Genomic DNA, 24,925 nt, shown 5'->3' with positions numbered 1-24,925 from the left:
CAGTTACAATCAAACTGTACAATCAGATGGTTAGTATCAAGTTAGCATCCAGCATCTTTGTATTTTTTTAAGTCAAGTCATCAGTAGTAAAAAACAGTTAAGTTTTTAACCCTTTGCAGGAATTGCTGAGGGGAGAGGCCAGGGAAAGAATCCATGGCAGAAAAGCCAGAGACCAGCCTTACAAATGAGAAATAGGAACACTTTTTCTACTCATAGCCTCTTTTTCTAGCCACCTGCTCCAGAGGAAAATAGGTGACAAGTCTGGAATACATGCTCAGCATAAATGGTGACTCAGATGAACAGCAGTTGGCAAAACTGAGGAGGGAGGGAGAGGTGGGGAGATGACAGCCTGGAGCAAGGGGAAGGGCCTGAGGCCCCCTCGCCAGGACTGCTGGGTACACACCCGACCTGACTGATGGCCACATCAGACCCCCTGGGACTGGACCCATCCCAACACAAAAAGCAAATAAATAAAAAATATATATTAACTCTCTCTTCGCAGGGAGCTGGGTGGTGAGGGGGGAGAAAGAGGAATAGGGACCTGGTCCTTCGAAGAAGAGAGACAATTCCAAGAAGGGGATAAAAATAGAACATGTCTCAGAGGCCACAGCAGGTCAGTGGGGTTTGTCTGGTCTCAGAGGAGGGCGAGTGGACCCTGGAACCCAGACTGGAGACCTGGGCTGGAGACAGCACGGGGCAACCGTGCCAGCCCCATCTGTCCTCTTCCTCCCTGTCCCACCCACACAATAGCAAAGAAGCTCAACACATGACTGGCCTTCCCCAGCATGGGGCGGGCAGGGAAATGAAGCACTTTTGGGTCAGCGAACTGAGCAAACACCCGGGCTGCAGTGCACGGCCAGAGTCCAGGGAAAGGAGAGGGGCTGGGGTGGCCCGGCCGCCACCCAGGGGCATGGGTTCCCTTCAGAATGTGTTCATGCAGCATTTGGGGGTCTGGGGGCGCTGAGTCCTTCTGCCCCCTCTCCGGACAGGGCTTTTTCAGTTCCTGGAAGGGGCGGCACAGGCGGGGTGAGGAGTGCCCACGGCCCTGCGCCCTCACCGCACTGAGGCCTGCCCGGTGCGGCCCGCAGGGCTTGATGCCCTGGGTGCATGTGGCTTTGTCCTTTCCTTTTGGTGATGGCAAACGAGGGGCAGGTCCCCCAAGAGTCCCTTTCCTCCCAGAGGCACAGCAGATGGGAAACTGAGGAGAGGCTGGGAAAGCATCCTGGGAGGTCCTATCCTCTTTGGGGAGGGAAAGGGGAGTCAATTTCCAGCGTATAAAAAAAATTAATCCCTGAAGTCATGAAGAGTGGAGTTCCTTTTTTAAATTTCTTTTTTCCTCTTTTCTGAAAAACTTTGTCTTGGAGATGTTGGCCCCAAGGGTCCAAAGTGCAGTGAGGGGGATGGTGGGGGAGGGAGTTGGCACTAGATGGCCTTGGGTGGGGTGGGTGCCCCTCCCGGCAAGGCCCAGGCTCCTCAGATGGATGTTTCGTCGCTGCTGCAGGCAGGCAGGCAGGGGGAGCAGGGGCGGGATAAAGCACAAGACAGGAGTGGGAGCATGAGTGCAGCTGGGGAGCGTAAGGGAGCCTCAGGGTGTAGGAACCACCGGCCCAGGGTTAATGCAGGAAGTTAAAGAAGAGAAATCTGGAGAGGCAGGAAAGGAAAGTGACAGAAAAGGCAGACAGAGGGTTAGTCAGAGCAGAGGAGACAGTGAGAAGCTTTCACCAGAAGAAGGAAACAGAAAAGCAACCCCAGCTCCCCACCCTCCCTCACTTTGCCCGATGCTGGGCTGGGCTGACCCCACAGGGCGTCATGTTTGTGGGCATGTGGCCTGAAGGGACCTGGGCCGCACTCCGCCGCCGCCCACCAGAGCGGCCTGGGAGGCCTGGAGGCGGGGCCTCTGTGGGGCTGCACCCTGTCCCGCCCACCCAGCCACACTCACTCCGAGCCTGACGAGTCCTCATCCACCGTGCCTGCCTTGATGCTCATGGCGATGGGCATGACCCCATTCAGCTGCTCCTGGAGGCTCTGCCGGGGTGGAGGGCGGGGAGGGGGCCCACCCCGGCTGCCCTCGCTGGCTGAGGAGCCCCGGGAAGACCCTGTGCCCTGCTCCAGGGGTAGCCGTAGGAGGCTGCTCTTCTCACTGATGGTGGGCAGACACTTCTTCTTAAGGATGCCTGTGGGCCGGAGGGCGGGTGCCATGAGGAGCAGGTGGAAGGAGCTGCCCTCGAGAGCCCTGCCAGCCACAGGCCAGTGTGAGGAGTGAGGTTGCTGATGGGGTAGCATGCAGCTGAACGTACCCCGCTCACCTTTGTGAGGTTGGGCAGAAGGGCCTGGAAGGGGACCCAGGGACCCCTCCCGAGGCAGGGCATCTCCATTCTCCCGCGGCCGCTCCTCAGAGGCCCCATTGCCACCACTGTCCTTTGCTGCGATCCCAAAGTCTCCTGGCCAGGGGGCCTTCCCGGGCCCCAGGCCCCCATCTGGTGGAGAAAGGAAGTAGATGAGGCCCAGAGAAGACAGACGGCTAGGAGAGTCACCACCCTAGTCTTGCTTCCCAGGAATCCCAGCCCCTCTGCCCTCCCACTGCCCCCAAAGGCCACAACCCTGCGCTGACCCACCCTTGGGGGTACTGTGCAGGGGCAGTCTCTCCGCCCCAGGCCCCAGCAGGCTGTCCCAGCCCGGCTCTCCAGGGAAGGTGGCCTCTGCCTCTTCCTCCTCTTCCTCCTCCTCACTATCTGATGAGTGGGTAGAGGCATAGGAGCCACTCTGGTCATCTTCCAGGGACAGGTCACTGTCAGAGTCTGTGTCTGGATCTAGGAAGTGCGGGAGAGATCACAGGCAGCCCATCCGCCACTGCCCACCCTCAACAAAAGTTAGGCAGCTGTGCCTCCACCACCGCTGGCCGTCAGGAGGTTCCGTCCTCACCATGCTGCTGGTCTTGACCTTCCAGGAATAGGCCACCAGGGTTCCCCAGGCCAGGGGGCCCTTGGCCAGGGTTCAGTGTGGACTCCTCCCTAAGAAGACAAGACATGATGGAGGCATCAGCCTGGCCCCTCACCCAGTGTCCCATTCTCTTCTCTGTTCTGGGTTTTCCAGTTCCTTCCCCATGTTCCTCACTGCTTCACTTCAGGCTGCCACCGTGTCGGCCATGGTGTGTGCTACCCAACTCCTAGCAGCCTGGCCTGGGTCTAGCATGCCCGATGCCCTTCTCCCCTCCCCAACTGTCCCATCACCAGAGCTCACCTCAGCAAGAAGGGGATGTAGCTGGGCTGACTCTTGCCCGAGCGGCTGGCGCTGTGCAGAGAGCCTGCTGAGTCTCCATAGGGCTGGTAAAGCCTTCCATCTGCATAGGGGCTGGGGCAGTTGTAGGACTAGGCAGGGAACAGAGAGGTCAGTACATGGGTGAGCCGGAAGGGGTGGCCCCAGGAAAGCGGAGGGGCCGAGGGAGCTTGCCCTAAGTTCTCCCCACCACATGCCCAGGACTGAAGAGAGAGGCCCCACATCTTTGCTGCCCCCATTTCAGGGCCTAGTAGTGTTGTAGCTCTGCCATAGCTGTGCCAGTTCGACGCAACCCAAGTGCCCCGGACTCGGCTGTATAAGGGTCTGCTGGCAAAAGATGGCACCAGGAATTATCTCCTGAGAGCATTCTGGGAGGCACAGAAGATCTACCAAGAGGCACAAGGGATTCTCAGGTGTGGGGCATTTATGACCTGATTACCTGTCTTAGCTACTCCCTCATCTATTCTAAGCTCCGCTCCCATCCCTCCCAAGTCAAAAATCCCCCTCCCCGACCTCAGGCCCCTTCTTCCCAGGCCACACATACCATTTCACCACCCCTTCCTCCTTCCAGGAAAGGATATAAGGATGGAGAAAAAGTGGGACAAAAGCACAGCCTTTGTCCCTCCTGCCTCTTCCCCCTCAACTCCCCATGACCCCTTCACCTCCCTGACCCCGGCTCCCTCACCGAGGTCAGAGTGGACTTGGTGGTCAGAGCAGGGTCAGGGCTGGGCTTGCGGCTACAGGCAAACTTGAGTGCTTTCCGGACCTCCTTGCTAAGCACCACATAGGAGAGGAAGATGAAGGGGCCCTGACAGGCAAGAAGCAGCAAGTGTCTAAGTGCTTATTAAGGCACCTCGTACCCAAGCTTCCCACCTACAATTCCACCGGCCTCCCACAGGGCATGGGTCGGACCAGGTACCTGGATGCAATTGGAAGCAGCAAAGAGGTAGTGGAAGAGGAGGGTGTCACTGTTGACAGACAGCAGTGCCAGTAGCCACGTGGCGCTCAGCAGCAGGAGGACAGCGAAGGAGGGCCGTAGGCCCGAGCTGGGGAGAGGGTGGGCTGTGAGTCTGGCCGTGAGGCCTCCCATGCTGATGCCCATCCACTGCCAAGGCACCCACACCCCATACTCACACAGGGCCTTTCTTCTCAAAGCCCTGCCGCTGGGCAGCACAGGACGCCCGGGCCGCCAGGATGTACAGGAAGACACTCATCTAGCAGGGGAGGGGGACGTGTGAGGGGGACTATCAGGGAACAGACAGCTTCCACCTCACCCTGTGGAGGCCTCAGCAGTTCCTAAAGGGGATCCTGAGGTCACACTCAGCCTGCTCGCCTCCAGCCGCTTTCCAGCACTTACCGAGACAGCAAAGGCCACGGGGCCAGCAAAACTCCAGATGAGCCTATCGTAGATGGAGAGCCAGCAGAAGTCAGGGTTCCCATAGCCCTCCGGGTCCAGGCCCACGGCTAGACCTGGTGACAGCAGCGGGAAAGGGGTGATCAGGGGCTTGGAAATCAGTCAGGTGGTCAAGTGGGCTCCTAGGGCCAGGTGCAGGGGATGAAGGCTTCTCTGCCCACCATCTGTCCATGCCGTCCTCTCCAGGATGGGGGACCCTGTCCCTGAGTGGGGGTGTCAATAGCTGAGTTAAACCAGAGGGATACTTGTGGAGAACCTGGCCCGGCATAGGGATGTGGGCCTCTGGGCCTGGGATGGGAGTGGGAGAAGGTGGCAATGAAGATGGACGTAGGCCCTAGGGATGTAGAACCTCAAGGCCCGGGATCGGGGGTGGGGGTACCTGTGATGAAGGCGGGCACACCCCAGCCTAGCATGTAGTAGAAGCGCATGGGGCCGGCATTGACGTCGCGCACCTCGGTGAGTGCCCGGTACAGGTGCAAGGCCTCCAGCAGAGCCCAGGAAAAGGTGCAGAGGTACAGGAAGTGCAGCAGGATGGCGATGACTGTGCAGGCAAACTGAGGGCCCAGGCCGCGCCCAGTCAGTGACCAAGGCACACCCACAGTGTGGGTCCTGCTCTCACCAGACAGGGCAGGAGAGCCTGGGTGTTGGGAGGTGCTTCAGGGGGAGTCTGGGCCAGAGGAAGGTACCTCTAGGGTGCTGGGGAAGTAAGGGGGAACTAGAAAGGAGGAAACTGGGGGCCAGGCACTAGGCTGGCTCAGTCACTACTGCAGGAGCAGGGATTGAGGGGGCCGCTGGGGAGGACGTATATGGGAGCCTGAGAGGGCTGGGCACTGGGGAAGGTTTCTGCGTGAGGAGGAACATCTTACAGGGAGGTCAGCCTGGTTGATTCCCAGGAGGAAGACCAGCTGAGCTAGGCCCAGGGCGGCAGTCAGGTTCCGTTGGATGCCGTGCTGGTTGGAGCGCAGGGCACGCAGAATAGTGAGGAAGAGGAAAGTGAGCAGTAGGGCAGCCAAGGTGACCCCTAGGGCCACATAGGTCAGCGTCTTCAGTGGCAGGATCTCCCCATTCTGCAGGGTGGGTGGCAGAGAGCCAGAGGGATTAGGAAGGGCGGGGCCTGAGCACCTAGTCCAGTGCCCTTGGCTCCCACCCCCAGCTCTGCAGCTACTCCTGGTGGGTCCAACCTCCCGCCTGGACACGTCCATGAGCACGGCGAAGCTCGTCATGTGGTTGCACTGGCAGCTGACGTGGCTCTCGTTGCGGAAGACAACTTCGCAGCCTCGGGCTGACCAGCCACCTGTGCCACTGACCCTGCGTGAGGGAGGCAGGGTCAGGAGACAAGAAGGGTGGGGTGCCCAGGGGCCTGAGCTCTCCGCCCAAAGCCTTGGGGTCAAGGCAGTGCAGGCTCACAGGATCGAATGGTTCCAGAAGACACAGATGGGCTTCGTCCGCTCCTCCGTCTCCAGCAGCCGGAACTGCACCGTGACTGGCTTGTCCAAAGCACGGGGCAGAAGCTCCTCGTCGTCGTGGACGCTGATGCTCACCACGGGCGTGTTGATGACAGGGCGTTTGGGAACTCTGGCGCGGGGCAGGCGGGCACACAGTCACCACGGTAGTCGTGTGACTGGAGGACGCCCCAATCACTCTGAGATGCCCCCAAGCCCTGGCCCCTCTCTGTGCCTCACCCACCCGACCCGCTCCCCGGCCCCACTCCTCGTCTCCCCAGCCGCTCACCTCAGGCTGCGCTTGTCTGGGTCGTAGTTATGGGGCAGCAGCCCAGCCAGGGTGCGGTAGATGATGACACTGGCCACCGCCTCACCCTGACTCAGCTCCGGGTGCCGCCGCTGACGCCGTGCCAGCTCCTCTGGCTCCTGGGCCTCTCCAAGGCCCGCGGGCCTGACCACGGGGGGTGTTTCTGGGATGGGGACACTGTCCACTCAGCTGGGTCCTGCGCAGATGCCCTGGCCTGGCCCCTGACCCACCCCTTGGTCCCCACTGACCTCTGAAGACGGACTCAGGCAGAATGACCGTTGTCTCAAGGTCCGGGGGCCGCTCCCCTCTCAGCGCCTCGTAGCGGGGCAGCTTGGCCCCAGCGAAGTTTCCCTTGTCCAGGCGAACTACAGAGATGACTAGGGAGAGGTCACAGTTCAGACCCCCGGTGAGGTGGGCAGGCCCCTGGCACGGCTGCCCTTACCAGAGACTCTCCCTGGACCCTCCCACCCTGGCAGCAGCCTCACCAATGTTGGGCGTGACGATGGTGAAGGGGCTTAGGTAGGTGTGCCGCATGTTCTGGGCCAGGGCACTGGCGTAGGCCTCATAGTGCTGGAGCAGCCAGGCGGTGCCACCCTCTGTCTGCTGGATCAGCTCCCAGTGCCGCTTGTTGGCTGCATCCAGGAGGGCGCTGCCCACCTGCAGCAGATTCTGGGGGAGGGCACGGTCTCGGTGGGCTGTGCCTGCAGCCTCACTCCTCGTCCCCAGCACCAGGCCCCAGCCTGGCTCGCCCCCCACCATGCCCCTTCCTCTAACCCTTCCTCCTCAGTCTCTAAGAGTTTCCCACACAGATGTTATTAGATGCTGGTTCCTCCCTGTCCTGGCACGATGGGCAGGGCCTCTCCTCCGAGAAGCCTGATCAGACCGGGCCCCAGTACAAACATTATTTTCTACGGGTGCCTTGCTATGAGAAGGGTTAGGAAGAGGTGCTCTAAATTACCCATATGCTGGGCCATGGCTCAGGGGGTCTCATGGGGGCCTCATGCCGGCTGAGAGCTCCCCAAAGGCAGGGGTGGGGAGTGCCCCCCATTTTGCCCCCAGGTGGCCAGGAGCAGGCTCACTCACCGTGACCTCCACCCACCCAGCCATTCCTGCCCCCTCCAAGCCCCACCTCGGTGAAGTGCACATCCTGTGTGGCGGACAGCCCGAAGCCTCGCTGGGTGCTCTCGTGGGCCAATAGCCGAGCGGCCAGCTGGTAGGCCACCTTGACGTCACTGCCGAAGTAGCCAGCCGTGTGTTGGGTAGCGTTACGCAGAAGCAGGGCCAGCCGCTGGGAGCGCCCCGAGTCCAGGCCTGACTCGTTTCGCTGCAGCCGCTCAGCCTGGGACCAAGATAGGCTGGGGGGTCAGCACAGGAGTGAGGTACCCAGAGAGTAGAACTGGAACTCTAGAGTAAAAGGACTCAGGAAAGGGGAGAAATGGCTCCAGGTGGGGGCCCTGGGAGACAGGAGCTGGAATTCCAGAGTCCCCTTTCTCAAAGCTGGGGAGGCAGGCAGGTCACACTGGGCCAGGGCAGGGGGCGGGGGTAAGGAGATGGAGATGAGAAGTTCCACTTACAAAGCCCTTCAGCTCTGAGAAGGTGACTGATGTGCAGTTGAAGAGGTTTGGGGGGAGCCACCCTCTGTGCTCGTCACAGTGGCGCACAGCAGTCCCTGGGGGAAGGCAGCCAGGAGGGCAGGCCTCAGCGGGGGAGACCGGAGGCTGCCGAGACCTGGCTGAGTTCTGCTGGGGGCCAGCCCCTTATGGACCAGAGGCAGGAGACAACCAAACAAGGGCCCTGCCATCCTGTACTGCAGGTGAAAACAGGGAGACGTGTGTGGAGAACACCAGAGCCAAAACCTCTGTAGGATCAGCCCAAAAAAGGGCTACAGGAGCACACGTGGTCCTGCAGTACACGTGGTCCCTTTGAGACCCCAGACGTGGCTGTCCCTCTCCAGCCACCACCTTGAGCTCTCTGCCACTCACTCTCTACTTCTGAACTCTGGTCATCGTCAATCCAAGGACCAGCGCCAGCCCCCATCCTGCGGCTGGGTCGCCTGGGACAGCACCTCGCCTCCCCTACTCCCCAGACCATCTTTCTAGTGGCATAACTCCAGCACTAGGTGGTGAGCTGAGGACGGGAACCCTGTGTGACTCATCTTTGAATCTCTAGCACCCAGCCCTGTGCCATGCACAATGCGGGTTTTTTAGTGCTTTTGTTACGAGCCCACCTTTCATTTAGGCAACCTTGGGAGCACGGGAACAGTGAGCCAAGGAAGCATGGGATATGGAGTCCCCAGGACCTGGAGGCTGGAAAGTGGGGTCCTATGATCAGTAGCCAGGGGCTCCCCACCCTCACCCCACTGATGAAAGGCCAAGTCCTCAGTCTCACATTCTGGGCCTCCAGTACCTACCAAAGGAGCCTTTGGGGCAGGGGGCAGCAGCAGGCAGCCCGAAGCGGGTACGGGGCCACCAGATCCCAGCCTCGATGGCCCGTGGGCAGCTGTCATAATTCACTGCAGGGAAGCACACACCGTCACTCAGGAGCAACTGTCCCCCTACAGCTCTGGCCAGGCTCCCCAGCCCTCCCTGTGCAGCCTCAGGCCTGCAACCAGCCCCTGCTCCTGGCCTCCCTGGGACACCAGGGCCTGGCACACAGCAGGGAGGGCCACGCATCTACCGCAAGAGCCCTACCTTCACAGCCGTTGGTAGTGACCTCAGCAAAAGGGTTGTCACAGCGATCACACTGGCGCCCAATGACACCTGGCTTGCATGGACACTGGCCATCCTCAGGGTCACAGACTCGGGACAGAGAGCCCGTGGGGTAGCAGTCACACAGCAGGCAGGCGGGGCTGCCAGGGGGCCGGTAGTGGTTCTCCTGGGAGGGGAGAGGGAGGATGGGATCACTGGCTCAGGCTCTCTTCCCTGGATGCTCATGGATCCTTCACTGTAGCCCCTCTGGAGAGAGGCTCCCTGACCTCAAGTCCCCACCAAGAATGGTACATTCAAAATATGTAACAACTGGTAATGTTTTGGAGTTTAATCCATCAATTGGACACCAATCAGAACAGGCTGCAAACAACCAGTATAGCTGACCCAGAGCTCACCGGTTAAGTATAGGTCCTGGACGCCCCACACCCCAGACACACGAGGACAAACAGCCCCTTGCCCGCCCTAGTGGAGCAAAGGCGCATAAGCCCTCAGCTCTCTGCAGAGTCTTCCTTCATTGTCCCCCGCAAGGGCCCAGGAGGTACAGAACAGAGGCCAAGGCAGCCGCTATGGAGGCCTAGGCCGGGGCTGTCACCTTGCAGTGGCACTCGCCGCTTGTCTTGTTGCAATCCGGATCGAAGCCTTTGCTGACGTCACAGTTGCATGGGCCGCACGTGGGGTGTCCCCACCAGCCTCGGGGGCAAGGCTGGTCAATCCTGCGGAGAAGGACCAGGCAGACATGGGCTCCCTCTGCCACCCGTCTGGCGTAGCCATGTGTGGCCCTTCTGAGCCTGGCTGTGGCTCAGCCAGGTTCTCAGTGCTCTGAGGGACACAGCAGACACAGGCAGTGCCACTGGGACCTGCTGCTGCCTGCAATGGTCCACTTACCTGGTCTCACAGTATGGCCCAAGGTAATTTTCGGGACACTCGCAGATATAGCCATGGGGGTCACTGGGCTTTCGGGTACACACGGACTGATGCTCACATGGGTTCAGGTCACACACGTTAGTACAGCTGTCACCATAGTAACCTGGGACCAGAAGGACAGGAGAGGCTCAATCCCCACCTTCCCCTGGCACTTTCTTCAAACCTGCCTTCATCCATCCCCTTCTATCCTGAGCAGCTATACCAGCTGGCTCTGGCTTTGTAGTGCAGGAGGAGAGGCTCAGAGAGGTGATGTGACTAGCCCCAGGTCACACGGCAGAGCCAGAGTGAACTGTCGCCGCCCCGCACTTGCTAACCTGCCCCATTTCCCTGGATCCCTGGCATACCTGGATCGCAGCTGCAGGAATAGCTGTCCCAGTCGTCACTGCAATAGCTGTTGGCAGGACATGGGTTCGAGTCACAGGGGTCTGGCAGGCTACAGCCTGGCTCCACATTGATGCTTTCCCCACGGCTGGGATCCAGACTGCTAATACCCTCGGGCGTCTCGCTTACCCGAACACCCTGGGAGGGACAAGGTAGTGTTGGCCCTTTGTGGAGCGGGCCTCCAGCCTCCAGCTATTGGAGATGAGAAGGCAGGGCAGGAGGCTTACCTGCAAACAGCCCCGGAAGCCGCGGGCCACACCACTGGCCGGCCCAGACACTCCCCCGACGGTAATGTTGCTCAGGTGTAGCCCATGCAGCCGGGGGCCCAGGTTGCCCTCTGCCCGCTGCTGTCCATAGTCGAAGGACAGGATGGCGTGGCCGGGGCCCCCACTGGCTCCCAGTGCCAGCTGTGCATGGTGCCAGTCACCATCATTGGCCCGGCCTGGCTCCAGCCGGAGAGACGAGGCCTGGAGTCCGGTGCCCTCCACGCTCAGCACGACGTGGCCCTCCTGAAGCTGGCACCAGAAGAAAAGAGGGTCAGCAGACTGCCTTAATGGGCTCTTCTTCCAGCCCACTGTCCTCCTTCCTGGACCACCAAACCCATCCTGCTGCCCCGCTGAGGCCAGAGAGGAAAAGGTATTATTTCCCTTGGGCCCAAGAGATGGCAGCAGTGATTCACCAAACGAACCTAGTTGCCTTTCTTTCCAGGGAAAGGCCCCGCCCAGCCATCTTTGACCAACCCTGGCCAGGGCCCGCCTGCCCCACCCCTCTCTGCATCACCTGCAGGGTGATGGTGCTGCGCCCCCTGGTGACAGCCTGCAGCAGGACGCCGTCGGCCTGGCGTGTGCGGAACATGAGGCTGAGGTGCCAGGGCTGAGAGATGGGCAGCGAGAGGCCATGCCAGGCCACCAGGCTGCTGCCCAGGAAGCGCTGCGGGTTGGCCATTTCTGGGGAGACAGACAAAGGCAGACTCTGAGAGGCGGAGCGCCCAAGTGCCCCAGGGGGTATGATGCTCAGCAGGGGCGGCTCCCTGGGAGGCAGGGCACTGTCCCTCCTAGTGCCCACTCTCCACGGCAGCCCCGCCCCCCCGAGCATTCACCTGCCCTGGGCCCGCACCACACTGTGCCCAGGCCTGCCTCTGACTGGGCCCTTTGTCTCCCTTGCTACCCTCTCAAGGCTCTGCCCAGACACGCTTTTCTACCCACAGCCCAGCTCAGCTGGGCCCTGCCCAGTGCCTGCCGGGACCCTGCCAGTGTTCCCAGCAGTGCTGACAGCTCCCAGGCCCCGACCTCTGAGGGCTGCCCCCTACCCTGGGCACAGCTCTTGCCCCCGAAGCCCAGAGGGCACTCGCAGCTGAAGGCATCCCACTGGTTCACACAGGTGCCCCCATTGTGGCAAGTGTTGCTGTCACACACGTTCTTCTTGGCAGGGCAGCCTAGAGTGGAGAGAAGAGCACTCAGGTGGAGGCTCCCAACAGAAAACCTGTGGCAGTGGCTGGAGGGGGCTCTGAGACCCGCCACGTGCAGGGGTTCCCGCAGCAGGCACACCCCTCCTCTCTGCGTAGGGCCCCTGGCCTCGCCCCTACCCCAGCCCCCATACCAGGCACGGTGCCGTTGTTGGCAATGAAGTCAGCCATGTCGACATGGCGGCTGTCCACCTGCAGGTTCCTCATGCAGCCCACGAAGTGCCGGGTTCGGACAGGGAAGCTCTCAGGCAGGTCAGGCACCCCACCCAGCAGCAGGGGCCCTGTCAGGTCCAGAGACCTGGGGGAGCGAAAATGGCTGCGACATGAGGGAGAGTGGGGTGCTTCCGGCTCTTCCTCCTCCCTGAGCCCTGCCGCCAGGCCAGGAGCCCAAGGGGCCCTGTAGAGCAGCCAGGGGAAGGGGAGCCTCAACCGGAGCTGCTCTCATCTGATACCCGCCCCTCCCCAGACCGCTGCACGGGGCCCAGCTCTAGTCCCCCAATCTTGCCCACTCCCGCCTCCCACCCCAGCCCCCGCAGAGGGCTGAGCAGGGGCAGAGCGAAGCAAGGTGAGGGATGACCCCCGTCTGAACTGGTCCCCACTTCAGGGCCCCCAAAGGCCCCCCTACAACCCTCCCTCCCTGACTGGCCACACCCCACCGCAGCCCCAGCCCTCTCCCCTGCTTACTTCTTGCTGCCACCCTGGGTGCCCTGGGCAGCGCAGGAGTAGTTGCCCAGCAGAGCTCCGAAGCGCAGGGCCGCGCCTGTGTCACAGCCATCCACGGTCACCACGGCCACCTTCTGCTCGGATGGGCCCTGCGGGAGCCCTGTCTGACCCAACAGCGGCTGTGGACAGGGAAGGGCAGAGATGGAAAGAGTGGGCACGAGCCACTCAGGTCACGGGCCAGGCACTAACTCACCCCCTGTGTGTACACCCCCCCCCCCCCACAGAGACGTGTGTGTGTACACAAACACACATGCACACTGATGTGTGCTCACAGGACTTACACGCTTTACCTTCCTCAGCGTCTACTCAAGTTTCTGCCTACTAGAACAGGAAGCATCTACACCACCCAGCGGAATGGGAATGCCCAGCAAGGTGGTAAGTTCCACCCCTCCCTTCCCCCATTTCAGCCAGAAGTGCCATGACCAGCCCCTGGGCAGGCAGTGCCACCCAGGTCTAGGTGAGCACCTGAGCCGAGGACAGAACCCTCCAGCTCCTTGACCGCCTCCCACACCCACCTTATTGTAGTACTTCAGCTGCACTGTGTGCCACTGGCCGTCACTGACCCCTCCGGACACGAACGGGGACACGGTGGTGGTCGACTCCCCTGGGGAAAGGACCCAGGTGAGCTGGGACACCAGATGAGGGCTGGGAATGGGGAGGGGATGCTCATGGTTGGGCTGGGCCCAGGTCTGGCTGGGAGAGTGTGTGACTTGGGGTCAAGGGCCGAGAGACACAGGGCCTCTAGGAGATGGGCAAGGACATGGGGCAAGCGGGATCACCTGCAGAGAAGGTGAGCTGGACCTGCTCCTGGATCACCTCGAGGGCCACAAAGTCATGCTTCTCATTGAAGCGCCCATTGTACAACAGCAGCCCATCACGCTCCTTGGTGGCAAACCTGAGTGGGAGTGGACGATGGGGGCACGCAATGGGGCACCCACCTGGATGCCAGCACCCCAGCCACCTAACCAGCCCTGATCCTACTCAGGACTCTCCAGAGGGCTGACTCCTTGGCCGAGGCTATGGGCCATGTGGCTAGAGTGTGGAAGATGAGCCCAAACCAGGACCAGAAGCAGAACCTTGGCATCCTAGCTCCCACCCTTGAGAGTGGGGTGGGAGGAGCGTAGACGGCCCTGGTGGGTGAAGGAAGCCTGCTGGCCAACTGCACAGGCAATTCCAAGTGCAGACCTGGCTCTGCCAACAACCTCTTCTGGGTACTTTTGCTGCCTGACTTCCCACCTCGTCCGCAGAACAGGAGGCACCAGACTCCCCCCGGCCCCGGCCCCTACCCCCAGCACCCAGGAACTCACGAGAGGGCCAGGGTGAAGTGGAAGCGCTGGCGTAGGCCCCGGAAGGTGATGAAGGAGCGGGCGGGGAAGCTGCGCGTGGTCACCTGGCAGAAGGGCTTCTCAAAGTCTCCGGATGGGCAGTCGCACTTGAAGCCGCCCACCAGCAGGTTGACACAGGTGCCCCCATTCTTGCAGACACCCGGGGTGCAACGGCCTGAGCGGGCACTCACCTCACAGTGCTCACCTGGGCAAGAGGTAAGGCAGGTGAGCACCAAGTGCCTGGGGAACTGGGACTCTTTTGCATCCAGTGATCCCTCCGTGGTCTCCTGTGACCCCCATAATACCCCCAAACTCTCCCAGGCATCCCCACTTCCTCTCATGTGCAAACTCAGCCATTCTGCGCTGTGTGTGGCACACTGGGCTGTTCTCACCACAATCCCATATACGGCTGTCCTGCGAGTTCCTTGAGGCTCCCAGTCCCTTCCATACCCCTGTTTGGACCTCGAGAGCACAGGCCCACGAGGTCCCTGATTATAAGGGCCACGTCCTAGCAGCCTTTGGTGTCAGGGCTACCAAGCAAGCTTAGGGGTGTTCTGGCCCCTTTAGGGGTGAATGCGCATGGAGGGAAGGGCCTGCGGGACAGCATGTGGGCTGCTGCCAACCCCTGCTTCCTCCCTCCCTCCCACTGGTGCTTTTGTCCCTGTCAGGCACCAAGATCAGTTTCCCTCCCTGGGGATAAGACCAGGCTTCCACTTGGATTTGTCGGAGTTATGGGATGGTATGGGCAGGAAGCTGGGGACTTTCCAGAAATGGGGCAGGGAACTCCCACCCTGAGCCCTGGGGTCCAGATTGAGGACCTCCGTGCACTTGGGAGATGCTGACAGAGTAGGGAACTGAGCCCTGGGAGCAGACCAGGATTCAATGGAGGAGATGAAAATTCCAACAATATCAGATAGAAAAATCTACGCTTTTCTCTCCCTCCCCATTCCCAGATTCTAGAGATAGGTTCTCAGCTCCAGTGCCTAGTGACAGGCTCCAGTTTCCATGGAAACTGTTGTTCGCCTACTCTAAGCACCCCCCTACCCCATCCTCCTGGACAAAGACTTCCCTCCCCTCCCCCAAGCCCACCCCTCTGCTCCCCACCCGCCCCTCCACCCACAGTAGCAGCTGAGAGGAGTCAAGTCTGGCAAGTTCTGGGCAGGAAGATGCAGCAGGGGTGGCAGTGGGGCTTGCCTACCACTGCTGGCAGAGCCAGTGGGCATAGCTCTGGAGGAGACGGAGCAAGCCCTAAGGCATCTGGGAAGGAAGGGCCCATGGAGGAGAGAAGGGTATGTCCTGAGGAAAAACAGGAGCCTGCAGGGAGGGGTCAGGAGCACAAAGCAGAGGCAGTGAGCATCCCAGGGAGAGGCTTGGGACAGGATGTGTAAAGACCCCTGGAAACAGGCCAGCAGGGAGGCCTCTTGGTCAGGACGCTGTTTTACACACCTGGGCAAGGGTGGGGCTATTCTGTTCAGGGTCACACACAGGTGCGATAATCTGAAAACCACTATCCCCATAGCCAAACCCTCCAGTTTCCCCAGCTCTTCTGTGCCTTCCCCTCAATACCTAGGGAAAAAAGCACTTGCTGCACCTCAGAAAGGTAACTCACTCACCAGTGGGGAGAGATCAGGTACTAGGCCCAGCTGCATCTCTAATCCAGATGAGACCTGGAGCAAGTCACCTGATCTCAGCGTTCCCTTAAATCACAGCCAACACCTCCTACAGGCCAGGTCTTTACCCGTATTAAATCAGTCCTCACAACCACCTTATCACGTGAATAGATTCATCATCCACTTAAAAAATACTAAGGCACAGAGAGGTTAAGTAACTTGCCCAAGGTCACCCAGCTAGTATTGTCAAAGCTGGGATACAAATGCAAGCCGCTTGGCTCTAGAGCAAGAGCTGACCTCAGTTACACCACCTGGGGGTGGGGGCTGGGTAGGTGGCCGAGAAGAAGGGGTCCCCTCTCTGCCTTCCTCAATAGGTGGTTGTGAAAGAGCAAGTGGGACTTGTGAATGGCCAGTGTACCCTGTACCTTACTCTGGAAAAGAACGAGGCCACCCCTGTCCTTAGCCTGATTGTGCTGGCACCACGGCGTTAGGCCCCCAGAGCCGCCCCCAGGGGTCCCCCCTCCCTCGGTGAGGGCTCACCGGTGTAGCCATCACGGCAGAGGCAGGTGTAGCCGCCCTCACGGCTGCGGCAGCGGCCGTGGGAGCCGCAGGGCCGCGAGTAGCAGAGGTCCACCTCCGTCTCGCAGTAGTCGCCCGTGAAGCCAGGCGGGCAGCGGCAGCGCAGCCCCCCCACTGGGTGAATGGGCCGGAAGAGCACGGAGGAGGAGGCGATGAAGGGCGCGGAGGAGTCGAAGCGCAGCACCGACACGCAGCGCATGTAGTTCTCGCAGGGCTCGCGCAGGCAGATGTTGTCGTCGAAGGGCAGCACGCGCTGCGCCGAGATGGCCGTGAGCAGACTGCGGTTGAGGTACAGGCGCTCCTGCAGGTCCTCAGAAGGCAGGAAGGGAGGCCCGCCCCCGGGCCCTGGCGGCTGGCCCACCGACAGGCTCACATTGAGGATGTGGCCGCCCGGGGCGTCGGTGTCCCGCTGCACGTTGAAGACCACCACGTGGTCTGGGGGTGTGGCCAGCGTGGCGGCCACGGCCTGGATGAAGAGACCCAGGAGGGGCGACAGGAAGCGCTCAGGCGACATGTCCTCCAGGCGCAGCGTGATGCTGTGCGTGAGCATCTCGTCGGTAATGATGGTGACGCGCAGTGCGCACTGAGCGGTCACACTGTGCACGCCATCTGCGGAGAGGTGAGACGGTCAGCCCCTGGGGAGGGCAGGGTTGCCAAGCCATAGACCTGGCCCCGGGCAGGAGCAGCCGGAGGAGGGAGTGAGTGCGGGCTGAAATCCCGCCTGCACACTCTTGCATTCCCTAGTTGCCACGAAAGGGTCCTCTTTTCTAATTGGCATAAAGGTGCCCTAGGAGGTATGTGTACCTCACCTGAGGGAGAGTCACTCCATGACGGCTCAGCCCGCATGGGCACTTAAGGGGACTGATTTTCAGAACTTCTTATTGCATACTTCCCAGAAATCCTCTGTTGTGAAGCACGGACACATCTTTTAATATTTGTGCACCTTTCCCTGCCCAAGCCAAAGCCACAGGTCCTGCTCCCTTATACCAGACCAGGTGCCTTCCTGCACAAGAATCTTATTTCGCCTTTTTCTTACCTTCCTACAGGGCCCAGAGCACCACGAGAGACCCACAGATATAATCCTTCTGCCCCCTCAGCCTCTATTTCTCAACACTACCATAACTCTGACCCTGGCCATGTTCCCCCTCCCCCACTGCAGCAGAGAATGGAGGGTGAACTGGGTCAGTGGGCCACCCAGTCCCCCTCCCACTGAGCCCCACGGCTGCTTGGGCTCAGGCCCGCTATCCCCATGGCAACGCCCCACACAAAGCATTCTTCCCGCCCAACTCTCTGGGCTGCAGAGGGTAGCCTGGGGGGCCCCACCCCAGGAAATCCAGCTGAGCCACCTTACGGGTGGTAGCACCACCCACTGGCCTGATGCTGTGGCGTTCTGGGGGTCAGAGATGGAAGGGCCTGGGCAGCTCTCCACCCTGAGCCCCAGACAAGAGCCCCAGTGGGCTGACCTCTCCTCCAGCCCTAGGGCCTCTGGCTACTCATCACCCACTTGGCTAACCGCATTATAGCCGAGTGCCTGCCACACCCTCAGGCCACACACTCACCTATAAACAGCTAAGTACTAACACTCTGGCTTCTCACTCCACCTACACACCCTAAGCCCCGAAATACCATACACACCTGAATGCACAAATACATGGCAATGGATTTTATTTAGCTCAAAATGAAAGCTGGAGGCCAAGGGGAGAGGGAAATGACTTGGCAGGGCTATAAAGGATATTCATCTTTTTTATTTACTACAATGTCCTACGCATAGTAGGTGTTCAGTAAGATGTTCATGAGAATTTATTTGGTCTCCATAATGAAGAAAGGGTCTTTCAAACACAGCAGGAGGGGCCCGGGTAGCTATTAAAAAGGACACCCTAGCAGGAATGGGACAGGAGTTGGTATTTCAGGGGTGGGGTGGGAGTAGGAAAGGGATCTGGGAACAGATCCTGCTTCGGTGTCACAGAGACTTGAGGTGGCTAACTGCACTGGCGGCTGGGAAGGCTAAAGCCAGACACCCATCTCAGCCATGTCCTTGGCCCACTGCCCACCTGCCCTCCAGCTGCATTGCTTGAGAATGTAAGGCCCGCCTGCTCTCACCAGCAAGCCTGTTTGTCATCACTCACTTGCTCCTCCTTCTCTTGACTTGCTGCTACTGAACAAGCTGTTCCTTCCTACCTGGCCTATCCAGACACCAGCTCACGGCCCTCCTGGTTTTCTATCCCGCTCTAAACTCACCTTTTCCAGGAAGCCTGCCCAGATTTATGACCTCAGGCTCTACTTTTCTCCCTCTTTCAGACCCCCCTGCACTTAGTTATGGAGCTGGCACAGGGCTCTTGTGTACCTGGTGCCGTTATTCCTTGGCGGGATAGTCCCTCCGGGCAGAATGCAGCCCAAGAATCCACACAGAGTACTTTTAACTAATCAGGGAGGGGAGGGGGCAGTCAAGAGAAACCTCACCACCACTCAGCCCTGGGAACAAGCACTCCTCCCTATGTTCCCCCTCCGTCATCCCAGGCCCCGCCTGTGCCCCTTGCCCAGTCTGTCTCTGTTGCTTCCCATCTGGTCCACCATCTGTGGCCACCTGCCCCCTCCGCTATTGTCCCCCATCCCAGCAGTCAACCTACTGCTCTCTGCTTCTTCTTTGCTCCTCTCTCCTGCCTTGACCTGGGTTACCCTTCAGGTGCAAAAGGTAACGGTGGAAACGGGGTGGGGGGGGTGCATTACCTGAGCCATCCTCCTGGGAAGAAAAGGGTTGGGATGGGCCCTGACTCCAGGAAACCCCACCTGTGTCTAGAACCCAACCTGCCACACCTGGAAAAGTGCCAAGTCCCAGACTGTGGCAGAATCAGACTCCAAGCCCCTCTTCCCCTGGCAGATGTGCCAGTGGGAGTTGTAGGCCTGGAGGGGGTCTGCCACTCTGGGGAATGACCAGGCCATGGACAGGAGCTCCTGTGTGTCCTAGCAGGGTAAGGAAGAGGCAAGGAGAATTCAGGCTTCAGGGGAGCCATCCGGCCCAAGCTGGGGCAGCTGCAGCCACAGGGAACAAGAGAGGGGGAAATCAGAGAGGCATAAACACAGAAACCAAACAGGGGCAGACAAAGGCCCAGGAAAAGAGCCAGCAGTGGAGAAAGTGGGAATACAGGAGAGAGTCACACAGGAGATGGGGAGAGGGCAATGGAGGAGGCCGTGCAGAGGGCCCCCAGGGGCAGAGGCGGGAAAGCAAGAAGAGACAAAGAACAAGAGAAGGAAAACAAAGGGGCAGTAGGAGTCAATCCCCCTCACCCCAGCCTCCCTGAACTTTGGGGTTGCCGTGGTGACTGCCTCCAAGGGTCAGGGCTGAGGGGAGAGGGTGGGGCTAGGGCTGGAGGGTCAGCCGAGGCCTCCCCCTCTATTCTAGGGGAGCCGAGGTCTGGGGCTCTGCTCTGGCAGGAGCACGAAGGCTGGGTGGGGCCTCTGCCCATCCCTCCATCACCTAGGGTGGACTGGGGATAGACAGGAGGGAGAGGCCCTTCCTCTCCACTCCTTCCCCCTGCCTCCCAGCACAGAGAAGGACCAGATAGGGGAGCTCCAGCTCCCACTTACTCCTCCTGGAGAGGAACTGTGGCTTCAAGATGCACAGAGCCTTGTCTGTGACCTCTAAAAGCTCATGTGCCCTGGCTCTGATGGCCACCTGAGGAGTGGGGAGGGGAGTCATGAGTCCCCGGAAGGACCATGAGTGGAGGGGGTGGGGAGCTGAAGCCACACCCTGTGTCTTGCACGCCTCTCACTCCCATCCTGGCCCAGACTCCCCAGGGTGGCAGTGAGGCCCGGCAGGCTCTTCTCTTTCTCCCCTCCCTGATGTGTCTGGAGTGAGGGTACCCTGACCCACCCATCCCCAGGGCACAGCTAACAGTGAGCCCTCATGAGGGTCCCAGTTGTTCCCAGGCTTGGGGAAGGGGTTCAGCAACCTGGGGCTGGCCCCCTCCTTGCTGCTGCTGCTGCTGCTGCCCACTCCCTGTAGCTGACAGAAGAGACAGGATGTCGTCCCCACCCCAACTCTCCTCCCCCAGCCCTTCTGTCCAGGGAGTCTGCAGGCTGAGCGCTTGGCCAAGCAGCTGGAATGCCCGGCCTAGGTCCCGGCCAGGCTCCCATGCCCCAGGATTCTGTTCTCTCGCCACTGGATCAGGGGGCTGTGCCCTCAGAGGCCACCAGTCCCCTGACTCATTGCGGTCCCCACACCCCATTCCCTGAGCCCAGGCTCTCACGGCCTGCAGGGAAGGCCTGGCGTCTGAGAACAGCCAGCCCGTGGGGCAGCAAGGGGACCCAGAAGGCTGCAGCCTGCCCCGGGCTTGCAGCCCCTCCCCCAAGCCGGACCCCGAACCACGACCTCTGACAGTGGGGTCTGTTTGGACAGAGACAATGAGCTGTGGCCTCACTTCCTGTGGGAGCTCTGAAGGGGGAGCCGGGCCAGGCTCTTTCTGCCTGGAGGGAAAAGAATGTCCTAGACAAAGTCCCCCTCAGCCGGTCTGCGGCTCAGCCGGGAGCCAGAAGGGGCCCGACTGCAGGGTCCTGACCCCGAAGTGGCAACCCTGTGCCCCACGGCCTCAGCTCTGTCAGAGGCTGTATGAGATCACAGGGAGACCCCGGTGGGCGGGCGTGAAGGGGCGCTGAACCGCCAGCTCACCTCTCCTGGCCACGGTCCTCTCCATTCCTCCCCCAGCTCTCCCGGACCCCAGTCCTCCACGCGCCTTTTTTCACAATTCTTGGCAGCCGTCACCAGGGCAGCCTCACAACACTTCCCCCACCACGTCACAGGCTGGTAGGCAGGGGGTGGCCAACCAAAACAGCCAGGTCTTGCAGCCCGGGGCAGCGGGCAGGGCCAGCACAGCTGCCAGGATTTCTAGGGCTCCTTCCCAAGCTGCTTCTCCCCCCTCAACCACTGGGCCAGTACCGGGGACAGAGGTGGGTCAGCAGTTCCACCTTGAATGGCTCTCCAGGCCCTCCCCCACGGGCCACCCCCATCCCCATGTCACCTGGGCCCTTCCTTACCTGACACCAGCACGCTCATGATGGCCTCCAGAGGTCGGTTGTTGTCCAGTGCCCGACTCAGCCTCAGCTCGCCCGTGGACGCGTTGAGCAGGACCAGGCTGAGTTCGTTTCCCCGCTCGAAGCTGTAAGTCAGGCTGTCGGAGATGTCAGGGTCGTGGGCAGGCACCCGGCCGATGGCACCCCCGGGGAAGCTGCTCGAGCGGTTGGTGACATAGTTGTTGAAAAGGATCTCAAAGTTGCCCAGCACCGGTGGGTTGTCATTGCGGTCAAGCAGGCGGACGTGCACTGTAGCCCGGCTCACCAGGGGAGCCGACGTGGCCTGGATGACCAGGATGTATTCAGGCCGGTCCTCGTAGTCCAAGTCCACCAGAGCGGTCAGCTCCCCAGAGAAGATGTCCAGCTGGAAGACCTCAGGGATGTTGCCCTCCACGATCTGGTACATGATCTGGGCATTAGTGCCTTCGTCAGGGTCCGTGGCTGTGACGCGAGCCACAGCCAGCCCAATGGGGCTGTTCTCTTCAACAAACACATCAAACTCATCCTGCTCAAAAACAGGTGGATTGTCGTTCACATCCAAGACAGCGACCGTCACGTCCATGGGCGTGCGAGCTGGAGGCATCCCCTTGTCCACTGCATATGCCCGCAAGGCGTACTGGGCCACATTTTCACGATCCAGCCTCCGCAGTGTTCGCACAATGCCTGACGTGGACTCTACAATAAAGTCACCACCTCCATCATCGCCTCCTTGGAAGGTGTAGAAGACCCTGCCGTTAAGGCCAGAATCACGGTCAGTGGCCGAGATCTGCAGGACACTGGTGAAGGGGGGCACGTCCTCATAGACACTGCCCTGGTAGGAGTCCCGCAGAAACTGAGGGGCATTGTCATTAACATCATTCACCAGGATCTCCAGGTAGGTGGTGTCAGACTTCTGGGGAATGCCATTGTCCCGGGCAGTGATAGCCAGGGTGTAGGACACCTGGTCCTCATAATCCAGCTCGGCCTGGGTGGTGACAGCACCTGTATCTGCATCAATGCGGAACTGGGGGATGCTGTCCTCCATAAAGTAGGTGATGCGGGCATTCTCACCTGTGTCCTCATCTGTGGCACTGATCAGCACCACTGTGGTGCCTGCTGGCCGGTCCTCGTTAATATTCACCGTGTAGTGAGAGCTCTGAAATACGGGACGATGGGTGTTAGCGTCGGTGACGTTCACCACCACTTGCGCTGTGTCCTGTCGTGTGCCATCAGAGGCAGTAACAGCCAGCACGTACTGCCGCTCCAGTTTGTAGTCCAGTGGCAGGGCGAGGGACACCAGCCCCCCCCCACTCTGGCTGGTGATGGAGAAGCGGTTTCGGGTGTTGCCGCTTGTGATCTGGTAGGTGATGACACTGTGGGCATCACGGTCCACGGCCGACACCGTCACCACGCTGGTGCCCACGGCCGCATCCTCGTTGAGCCGCACCGTGTACTCTGGTTGGGTAAAGGTCGGGTTATTGTCATTGACATCCAGGATGGTCACGCTGACACTGGCCGAGGCAGTGAGTGCTGGGGTGCCATGGTCGCGGGCTTCTACTCCAAAGCTGTAGAAATCAACCTCTTCCCGGTCCAGCTCAGCCGCCACGGAGATCCAGCCTGTGCCATTGTTGATGGTGAAGGGGAAGTCATGCCCGACCCCCGCAAGGCGGTATTCCAGGCGGGCATTGTCACCAGCATCAGCATCGATGGCCTGGACATGGAGAACCAGGTAGCCTAAGGGGACACTCTCCAGGACAGTAGCCTGGAAGGGGGTGCTGACGAAGATGGGAGCGTTGTCATTGATATCCAGAACCTGCACTGTCACCAAGCCGGAGACGTTGGAGAGAGGGGGGCGGCCGCCATCCTGTGCTCGAACCCGTAGGGTGTATTCCTTGGTCGTCTCATAGTCAAGAGGGCTCACCACGTCCAGAGCCCCAGTCTGGGCATCTAAGTAAAACTGTCCCCGCGCGTTGCCACTCATGATGCTGTAATGCACCAGGGCATTGCTGCCCTTGTCTCTATCCGAGGCTGTGACCCGGAGTACCGGAGCTCCTGGGGTCACATCCTCCCGCACCTGGACCACATAGCGCTTCTCGCTGAACTGGGGGGCATTGTCATTATCATCCTCCACAGACAGGAAAACAGCAGCTGTGGCACTCCGTGGACCGGGGTCCCGACCCTGATCACTTGCTTCCACTGTCAACTGGTAGGATTCCACCTCTTCCCTATCCACAGGGCCACGGGTTCGTATTACCCCAGAGCGAGGGTCAATCTCAAAGACTTCAGAGGGGCTGCCCCCAGGCCCCTCCAGCAGGCAGTACAGAATATTGGCATTGGGAGGGGCATCACCATCTGTGGCTCTGACGGTGAGCACCTCATAGCCCACCTCCAGGTTCTCCCTGAGGCTCTCCTTGTACTCCTGCTGCTCAAAAACAGGGTCGTGATCATTGGTATCAGTCACCAAGATGGTGAGCGTGGCCAGGGCACTGCGTCGGGGCATGCCGTGATCCTGCGCTGTGACTCTGAAGACATGGGTGCTCTTGGTCTCACGATCCAGCTCCTCGGCTGTGGTTACTGCACCGGTGATTGGGTCCAGGGAGAAGAAATGGTTGGAGCGGCTATCGAAGAGGGCATCCATAGTGTACTCAAGCCGACCTGCCTCACCCTCATCTGGGTCGATGGCCCGCAGAGATGCCACAGGGGTACCTGCTGGCTGGTTCTCGGGCACTGTGGCCTGGTAGCTGGGGGGCTGAAACTGGGGGGCTGTATTCACATTCCTCTTCCGACGTCCACCCATGGACGCTTCTGCTGAGCTTTCCCCTGCCCTGAACCCTGGGGTCTGCACCAGCTTACAGGACTGGCATCTCAGCCGTGGGGCCTTTAAGCACAGGTGCTCATGGGGCAGGGCAAGCTTGCCCTGTGGGGAAAGGTGGCCTCCAACGCCCAGAAGACGACAGCTCCAGGGGCAGCCTTCGGGCGCTGGCGGCAAGGGGATGTGGGCCCCGGATTCTGGACACCAGACCCTCAGACCATCATGATGGGGCACCAGATGGCCAGTCAGTTCCGTCCCCGCATCCCTGCAGCGGCTGGTGTAGAGCCAGAGGTTCGAGGATGAGGCTGGACAGAGCCAGCCCACGGGAGCGCAGGCCCCCGAAGAACCGCGTCCCCCAGGCCCCAGGGAACGACAGGGCCCCACCTGGTCTCCCAGTAGTGGCGGCAGCAGGAGCAGTAGCAGCGGCAGTGGTGTTGGAAGTGGGGCGCGGGCCGCCGGGCTCCGCATCTCTCCCTCTTCCCGGCCGGCCGGGTCAACGGCGGCGGCGGCGGCGGCTCCTCCTCCCGCTCCTGCCCGCCCCGCCGCGCCTCATGCCCAGGCCAGGGCGTCAGTCCCCGGGGGCCTGCTCCTTGATGCCTCACCGGAGCCCGGGCTCCCACCGTTCCCTAAGCCGGGCCCGCGCCCCGGTCACACCGACCACCACGGGCTGGCGCCGCGCCTCCACTGGCACACCCGTCTCTCGCCACCTGCGCCCGCGGACCCCGCGCGCCCTTGGCCCTGCCGGCCCCCAGATCCTCGGAGTGTTCCTCGCTCCCGCGGGATAGCCCACCTGCTCCCGCGGAGCTGCGCACCCGGACCCCGGCCCGGCCCCGGCCGCCCCCGACGGCCCAGTGCCGCCCGCTCGTGCCCCGCGTCCCCGCCGCTGCTGCTGCTGCTGTCGCCGCGGCCCCGG

At 60.8% G+C, this 24,925-nt stretch overlaps 1 protein-coding gene across 1 annotated transcript; it reads right to left on the bottom strand.

The window, feature by feature from the left end:
• Positions 1-1,329: 1,329 nt before the first annotated feature.
• Positions 1,330-24,480, bottom strand: CELSR2 (cadherin EGF LAG seven-pass G-type receptor 2). The gene is made up of 34 exons (XM_065874678.1): positions 21,186-24,480; positions 16,116-16,763; positions 13,948-14,170; positions 13,420-13,535; positions 13,156-13,244; positions 12,602-12,759; positions 12,052-12,215; positions 11,762-11,887; positions 11,233-11,399; positions 10,680-10,967; positions 10,416-10,590; positions 10,033-10,174; positions 9,740-9,860; positions 9,130-9,313; positions 8,850-8,951; positions 8,014-8,108; positions 7,569-7,778; positions 6,925-7,108; positions 6,688-6,816; positions 6,422-6,602; positions 6,098-6,265; positions 5,872-5,998; positions 5,557-5,757; positions 5,070-5,244; positions 4,634-4,746; positions 4,411-4,490; positions 4,196-4,322; positions 3,962-4,084; positions 3,241-3,368; positions 2,923-3,011; positions 2,616-2,810; positions 2,307-2,477; positions 1,940-2,174; positions 1,330-1,641 (listed from the first exon to the last, which is right to left on the bottom strand). Exons 1-34 carry the CDS (start codon positions 24,478-24,480, stop codon positions 1,614-1,616), a joined length of 8,757 nt encoding a protein of 2,918 aa, XP_065730750.1. The 3' UTR covers positions 1,330-1,613.
• Between the last annotated feature and the right edge of the window lie 445 nt (positions 24,481-24,925).

This window comes from Phocoena phocoena, chromosome 1 (genome assembly GCF_963924675.1).
Source record: "Phocoena phocoena chromosome 1, mPhoPho1.1, whole genome shotgun sequence".
NCBI classification, from domain to species: Eukaryota; Metazoa; Chordata; class Mammalia; order Artiodactyla; family Phocoenidae; genus Phocoena; species Phocoena phocoena.
Note: the sequence above shows the minus strand (reverse complement) of the source record. Positions and strands in the feature narration are given on the sequence as shown.